Raw genomic sequence first — 8,457 nt, 5'->3', positions numbered from 1 at the left:
GCCACGGTCCAGGTGCGGCTCGCGAAACTAGGCAAATTAACAGTTCAGCACGGACTAAATGGGCCGAATGGCCTGTTCCTTTGCTGTTATGTTCTATGCCTCTACTAAAGAAGCGCATCCTTTTATCAAACTTGAATAGGGTTTCCATCATTTCACATAACATCTGGCGATTATCACCCCCCCCCCGCCCCAGCCTTCCCGGCAGCAAGTAAAGTATTGATTGTTATTAAATATAAATTCTGTCCAGATAAAAATAGATTTTGAAAAATGATTAGCTGGTCGGTTTATTTGACACTGATCTCCTCTCCATGTTGGAGGAGCCGTGATGACGCTGAAATTTGAATTCTGCAAACGCTTTGCAGAATGAGGAGTATATAAGGGGTTGGTCACCCCAGGGCCCTGCGCCGTTATTGCCTGCCTCACCTGCGAGCCGTCTTAAGGAAAGCGAAGAGCTACCGAAGCAGGTGAGTTTCTCCAGAAACACCCTCTCTTCCTTCTAGTCCGTTCAAAACGGGACCAATTCTTCCAACAACGCCGAGAACCGAGTAGGAGAAGACCTGGTATGGCACCTGTGACCGAGATGTCCTGTAGCACTGGAATGTCGGGACCAGTTTAACCCTGGACTCTTTTGGGGTTGGGGAAAACCAATGGAGGATGCCCAACTCCCGCCGGAACTTGGAAAAGTCTTGCGAGAACGGGTCGGTGCTTTGAGCTCCTCGCACCAAAGGGAAAAGTGCTCAGCACTCCTCAGAGAGGAGAGATACCAGCCTCTCCCTTCAGCAAGAACCCCCCTCAGCAAATGGAGATATGATGGCTGTTTGCCTCTCATGTCGGGACATTTGGTCCGAAGACCTAGGGAGAGGAAAATGGTTTAATTTTTTTTTTAGTTAAGAATATGCTTTTTAGGGGATTGCTGAAGAAATAACAGTGAGTGAGTGATTCATCATTTCTGTGCTTATTATTTTCTAGCATCACCATGTCCTCCGATATCTCCGCCTTACTCAGTGCCAAAGACATCGAAAAAGCCCTGGCTGAGTGTTCTGGTGAAGTATTGCAGCGTCTTCTCTTTTACTCGTGCGGTTGCTTAGCGAGTCGCTGGAACCCGGCGGTTCTTCACCGCCGTGTCTGCTCCTTGGGCTATTAATAGGCACCGCTCAGTGAAGGTGGGAGGTGTTGGGGTATCGGGCTTCTGTACATTATAGGGTCCTTCATATCCCATTCCCCCTCTCATCCCACTCCCTCGTCATTCCATTCACACTCATCTAATCCCATTCGCCCCGTCTCACTCTCCATTATGTTCCTTCCCCCCCCGCTCCTCCCCGCCTCGTTCCACCCCCGCGCCCTCTCGTTCCCCATTTCACCCCGTTTCACCCTGTCTCACTCCTCTTACGCCCCATCTCACTCCCCATCACTCCCATCCCCTCCGCCCACCCCTCCCATCTCACTCCCCTCTTCCCATTCCCCCTCCTCCTCTCATTCCAATCCCCCCATCTGATCCCACGCCCCTCCTCTCCTCACTTCCCCTCCCACTAACCCTTCTCATCTCTCTCCTCACCCGCATTCTCCCTCGTCATCCCCCCACCCATACCGAACCGAACTAGCCCCAAACGACAGTCATACTTAAAGGTCCAACAATGTTAAAGACTCGATATTTAGTTGGACGGAGATGAGTAGACGTGGAATCAAGGGTTTCAGGAGCTTCTGTCAGGAGGGAAGGGGCTGGAGGCATTGTGTACGTGGGGGGGAGGGTCGGTGTGTGGAGTGAGGGGGCGGATGTGGGAGAAAGGAAGGACGTGTGTGTGTGGTGGGGAGCATGTTGGAGGGGAGGAAGGTAGGGGTGTGGGGAGGGAGGGAAGCTGATGTTACATCCTTAGAACTGACTGGCCTTCCGCGACTAGGGTGAGGGGTATCCGTGGTGTTTTTGCTATGCCTGCCTCGCGTCATGTAAACGTGATTCTGATTACTTCCCCACCCCTACCCCTTTTCTCTTTTTCTATGGTCTTATGGTCTCTCTCTCTTCCCCCCCCCCACCCCTACCTACCCCTTTCTGAACAGCTTCTTTCAACCACAAGACCTTCTTCCAAACCAGCGGCCTGAATAAAAAAAACGACGCGGAACTCACCAAAATCTTCCGCGTTCTGGACGAGGATGCGAGCGGATATATTGAGGTGGAAGAGCTGACGTAGGGACCAGTTTCTTCTTTCCCATATTGCTAGAGGGCGGACTGTAGACGTTGTTTACAACGTTTACCTCTATTGCTCTGTGTGTGTGTGTATGTCTGTGTGTGTCTGTGTGAGTGTGTGTGTGTGTGTCTGTGTGAGTGTGAGTGTGTCTGTGTGAGTGTGTGTGTATCTGTGTGAGTGTGTCTGTGTGAGTGTGTGTGTGAGTGTGTGTGTGTGTGTGTGTGTGTATCTGTGTGAGTGTGTCTGTGTGAGTGTGTGTGTGAGTGTGTGTGTGTATGTATGTCTGTCTGTGTCTGTGTGTGTGTGTGTGTGTGAGTGTGTGTGTATCTGTGTGAGTGTGTCTGTGTGAGTGTGTGTGTGAGTGTGTGTGTGTATCTGTGTGAGTGTGTGTGTAAGTGTGTGTGTGTATCTGTGTGAGTGTGTCTGTGTGTGTCTGTGTGAGTGTGTGTGTGTGTGTATCTGTGTGAGTGTGAGTGTGTGTGTGAGTGTGTGTGTGTGTGTGTATGTGTGTGTGTGAGTGTGTGTGTGTGTGTGTGTGTGTGTGTGTATGTGTGTGTGTGTGTGTGTGTGTGTGTGTGTGTGTGTGTGTGTGTCTGTCTGTCTGTCTGTCTGTCTGTCTCTGGATTTCCAGCATCTGCAGAAACGCTTCTGTTTAAGTTGTACGTACATTTCCCGTGCCTCAAAGTCCAGCAAAGGTCCAATGAAATTGATAAAAGATGCGGCACAATGGAGTGGGGTAGATTAAATCAATTATTGTTCTCAAAGAAATAATGTTCAGATCAGTTTAAGGTCAGGTAGAAGGCAAATACTCACAGCTATTAATTTTAAATGCACATTCCGGTGTGATTTTTTTCCCCTTTTCGTCGTGTGTTACGCACCAAACCTTTGAACTTAGTTGATCTGAGCCCCGGAAACGAATGCATTTCTCTCTGGAATGGTTACCCAGTGGCATTGTTCCTGCTGTGCTGTGGGGAATGTGCCAGCTCTTCTACTTCAGAGATACAACGCGGAACAGGCTAATCTTAACCTAACCACAAGACAATTTACAATGACCAATCAACCTACTAGCCGGTACGTCGTGGAGCCGGAATTAAACTCCAAACTTTAAAAGCGTCGCGCTCATCTCCTGCCTGATGGGAGAAGGCAAAGAGAGAATGTCTGGGGCGGAAACGCTCTTTAACAATGTTGGGTGCTTCTCTGAGACGGCGACCAGGGCAGACAGAGTCCAGTATATGAACCAAGTGTCCATATTTGAGATACTAAGTGCATTGACCTTCTTGATTATAAAACCGTAAGACGCAGGAGCAGATTTACGCAATTCGGCTCACCAATTTAATCTATACATTTATGATCTTCTTAGAATCAGATATAGAAAATAGGAGCGTGGAGCAGGATGTTTGGTCATTGGAGACTGACCTCTCATTCAAAATGATCAGGGCCCACCCTCTGCCCCAACACCACATTCACACTTCTTTTCGAAGAGACATTATTGTTAATATCTATTAACCCAGTACTTATTTACTGTCCGTTCTGCCATCACTGTCCATCTTCAGCCACTCCGGTGTACAGGATTCTTCACTGCTGTTTCTGTAACAGTTTTGTTTGACCTGTCAGGGTTGTCAGCCCTGACCTGAACCCCTGAAACTGGAGGACCAGTGGGCCTCTCTTAGTCTGACCTCTACCCTTTGACCTGTTTGGCATGGGTGACCCGATGAAAAGCCAAAGCACAAAACCCTGACTCCAGCCAGCATAGCTCTCCAGGTCATTGAGGCACGGCGAGCCTCCAAACCCAATGACAAGATTGTGGTCTTCCTGGAGGATTAACATAATAAGCTGCTTTGAAGTCTGCTGTGCCTTTCAATAAGATCCTACACCCCATTCTTCCAACCACGTCCCATTTACCTTTCCTGGTCTACTGATTTCAATGGCTGAGTATCCCCAGCACTCTATGACTGACCATTTATGTCCCATACTAATTGTTAGGAAATGTAGAAGAGGCTTCACCCAAAAGCGGAGCAGTGAGGACAATTCAGCGGTAAATAATAGACCACAAAATAACAAGCTTTGAGGGATCACAAAACAAGAGAGAACAGAAACTAAACATGACAACAGGCAACAAGTAAACCTTATGCAGGAAGAGGGAAGGTGAGGAGTGACTGGTTGAGGCCGGCTGGTTCGGTGAGTGAACAAGGACTGTGGATGAGAGCTGGGGTTAAATAGGTTGCAGGTAATGAATCTGGAGCGAACGGCAGGGAATCTTATTAGCTAGGTGGAGACTGGGAGATGCCTGCCTGTGTTGGGCGGGAGGGATCAGCAGGAGGAGGCTGGGCATTCTGGGGCAGGCAATTGCAACTCCGATGAGTACAGAAATGCTATCACCTCAGCCGAAATTGCACCACAACTTTTCCTGTCTGACAGCCCTCAGTGCCCCACCCTGAAAAACTGACTCCCAATGTCAGGATTTCATTTGCCTGCTTGTGATTACATCTCATTTCTGCTAAACTGCAGGGAGTGTGGGACCAGGTATTGATGCTAGTGATTTGATCCGGTTCCTTTTCCTGTTTTTTCCAGAAAGTTCCTGAAGAGGTTCTCTGCCGGTGCTCGGGACCTGAATCAGAAAGAGACAGAAGCTTTCCTTGCTGCTGGAGACACTGATCATGATGGAAAGATTGGAGTTGAAGGTGTGTTAGATACTCTCTAATAATCGATATTCATGGAACACAGAAAAATACGTAACAGAAACAGACCCATTGGCCCATGATGTCTGTGCCAAGCATAATGCCGAATTAAGCTAAGTCTCTTCTGCATGCATAAGGTCCACTTCCCTCCATTCGCTGCATCTTAAGTACCTCTGAACATAGACCAATACAGCACAGGATCAGGCCCTTCAACCTCACCTTACAGCACACCCTCTAATCCAGACAACAGCCTGGTAAACCTCCTCTGCACCCTCTCCAGAGTCTTCTGCAATGAAGCAACCAGAACTTTACACAATACTCTAGTTGCAGCCCAACTAGAGTTTTATAAGGTGACAATGTAACTTGCTGTCTCTTAAACTCAGTGCTTCAGCTAATAAAGGCAAACATGCCATATGTCTTCTTTACCATCCTATCAACCAATGCATCCATTTTCAGGGCTCTGTGAACCCCCAAATCCCTCTGCACTTCAATGCTGTTAAGGGTCTAGCCGTTAACTATGCACTGTCCCTTTACATTTGATCTCCCAAATCTGATTCCGTCATTACCCCTGGCAGTGTATTCTGGGAACCCACCACTCTCTGTGTAAAGAAAGGAAAAACTTCCCCCTCTTGCCCTAAGTGCACTTCCTTTAGTATTTTACATTTCACTCCTGGCAAAAAGAGTCTGACTATCTACCCAATCTATGCCTCTCATAATCTTATAAGCTTTTATCATGTTTTTCCTCAGCTTCTGATGTTCTAAAGAAAACAACCCAAGTTTGTATAACCTCTCCTAATAGCTCATACTCTCTAATCCAGGTAAACCTCTTCTGCATCCTCTCCAAAGCGACAATATGCTCCTTATAATGTGGTGACCAGAATATTCACATGTATAATTTTTAAACTGTGATCATGGTCAGTTGTGTTATTGGTGAAGGTCTAATTTCCGTCTATAAATCTTTACTCCTTTCAGTTATGTCATCTCCTAGCCCTGAAAGAGTTGACATAAAGTTTTATACCTTCTGGTATCTCAGATAGGTGTCTCAAGTTCTTGGCTGGAAACATCAACTCTTTATTCCTTTTCATAGATGGGTGCTGAATTCTTCTAGCATTTTGTGTGTGTGTTACTCTAGATCTCCAACATCTGCAGAATTTCTTGTATTGATGATCATCTAGTACTTGTCTTTTTGACTGTTGACAAGTATGGTTGATCAGCAGGAGAACTGGTGACTGTGTACTTACTCCACTGAAGTGTCTAATGTTTAATTCTTAACCACTCACCCCACTGCCCACATGTCAGCCCAAGTCCCTCAGTGTCCCCATCCCAAGTCAAACATGTGAATGACCCTGTTTTATAGAAAATAACACCGCATCATGGAATGGGTGTACCCTACCAGACCTAAACCAAGCAACCATGGCTGAGAGTTAGGATTTAACTAGAAGGCCCCTATCAGATGGCAAGGATATGATGTGCCAAATGGTTTCCTTCTGTGCCATAAAGTTCTATAATCTTATTGAAAGGCAATCATAGGATTGTTCCTGCACAGCCCACTGATTTTGTGTTGGCTTCTTGTGAAATTATACCCTTTCCTACACCACTATATATTTTTTTCATAACCTTATAAATGATTCTTTCTGTATCTATCCAATTGCATTTGAAACACACTTGTCATTCACCACCTTGAATTCTGGACAGCAGAACTAGACCACTGAGTCTTGGCTAAATTCAAGTCAAACAGCTGGCAGGACAGGCAGGCATTGAGTCATCGAATAATAGAGCACAGAATTAGGCCCTTCAACACAATATTCATGCTGATCGAGATTCCCATCTAAGCTAGTCTCATTTGGCCCATACATCTGAAAACTGGGGTCCACCGACCCTTTGCTTAATGGTATTGGTCCACCATGGGCATACAGGTTGTGAAGATCTGCTCTAACCCTTTCCTCTCCGTGTAGCTGAGTGTATCTTTTAAATATTGTTAACATAACTGCCTCAAACACTTCCATAAGACATAGGAACAGAACCAGGCCATTCAGCCCATTGAGTCTGCTTCACCATTCCACCATGGCTGATTTATTGTCCTTCCCGACCCCATTCCCCTGCCTTATCCCGGTTACCTTTGAAACCATCACTAATCAAAAACCTATCATCCACCGCTTTAAATATGCCCAATGACCTGGCCTCCACAGCTGTCTGTGGCGATGAATTCCACAGGTTCACCACACTTTGTCTAAAGAAATTCCTCCTCATCTCTGTTCTAAACGGTCATCCTTATATCCTGAGGCTATGCCCTCTGCTCCTAAACTCACCCACTATAGGAAACTGTCTGGGGGAAGATGTTGCCCCTCAGTTTCCTATTAACTCTTTCCACTCTTACCTTAAACCTAAGCCTTCTAGTTTGAGTTTCCCAAGAAGGTCTGCATTCACCATATCTTTGCTGCATGATCTGATGCACTTAGAACTTTACAGCACAGTGCAGGTCCTTCAGCCCACAATGGTGTGCTGACCTTTTTAACTTTTTTCAAGATCAATCGGACCCAGGGGCCCCTTGGTTAATGGTAGGGGTCCATGGCTTATAAAATGGTGGAAACCCCTGATCTAACCCTCTCTTCCTAAATAGCTCACCATTTTTCTATCTATAAGAATATTCCTGGCTGAGTAATCCCCCAAGTAACAAGCTTTTCCTCATATTCTCCTTTTATCTTATGATGGAATTTTAAACCTTTGCCCACCAGCAGATATTCCCTTCATTTGCCTCCTCCAAACCCATGATGGTCTCGTTCCCGGTGGAGCTGATGATATGGGTAACAACAGGCACGTCCAATGTAGTTTATTCATTGAGAGGGTTGCTCTATTTTAAACATGTTCATTCCGAGCCTCTCTTTTCATTTTGCAGAGTTCAAGAATATGGTGAAGGCATGAAGAAAGTGAACGAGCCGCTACTCTCTCAATCCTGAGCAGTCACAACACTCTGTCTAACATCTCGCATAGCAAGCGCATTTTTATTTATACATTTTGATACAGTTAATGGCATTAATAAATGTCAAAATATCGTTTCCTTTGTTGAAACTTTTTAACAGGACATTTTCTGTGCATGTTACTTTAATATTTATTACTTGATGTCTTAATTGTGGAAATTGCCTCAAATCGCCAAATCCACAAAATAATAAAGATCACCACTATTGAAAAGAATTTTCACTTTTCAGTTGTTGGACTACATTTTCTCTTCTTGAAAAATTGGTATATTTGACTTACTATGCATTGAGGTACAGTAAAAAATTGGTTTTGAATGCCAACTCTACCTATCATCATCTCAGCATTGAGAAGGGAAAATAATCACAGGTGTGCAGAGCGTTAGTTTCAGAGGAAGTCCAGTGCAGCGTATAATAAGGTGCAAGACCACGATGAGGTAGATTGTGTGGCCAGGAGACCGCTCTGCTCCATCCACCACAAGTGGGACTTCCATGTGGCCAAAGGTTTTAATTCTGATTCCTCTTTCTGTTCCGACATGTCGGTCCATGGCCTCCTCTTGTGCCAAGCGGAGGCCGCCCTCGGGTTGGAGGAACAACACCTTATATTCCATCCGAATAGCCTCC

At 45.9% G+C, this 8,457-nt stretch overlaps 1 protein-coding gene across 1 annotated transcript; it reads left to right on the top strand.

Annotated features, from left to right (window-relative positions):
• The first annotated feature begins 976 nt into the window (after positions 1-976).
• LOC132398778 (parvalbumin alpha-like) lies at positions 977-8,030 on the top strand. Its single transcript, XM_059978624.1, has 4 exons — positions 977-1,043; positions 2,056-2,182; positions 4,755-4,864; positions 7,758-8,030. Exons 1-4 carry the CDS (start codon positions 977-979, stop codon positions 7,781-7,783), a joined length of 330 nt encoding a protein of 109 aa, XP_059834607.1. The 3' UTR covers positions 7,784-8,030.
• Positions 8,031-8,457: the final 427 nt, after the last annotated feature.

The sequence above is a fragment of the Hypanus sabinus genome, chromosome 9 (genome assembly GCF_030144855.1).
Source record: "Hypanus sabinus isolate sHypSab1 chromosome 9, sHypSab1.hap1, whole genome shotgun sequence".
Classification (NCBI taxonomy): Eukaryota; Metazoa; Chordata; class Chondrichthyes; order Myliobatiformes; family Dasyatidae; genus Hypanus; species Hypanus sabinus.
The sequence above is the reverse complement of the archived record's forward strand: the minus strand, read 5'-3'. Positions and strand labels throughout refer to the sequence as shown.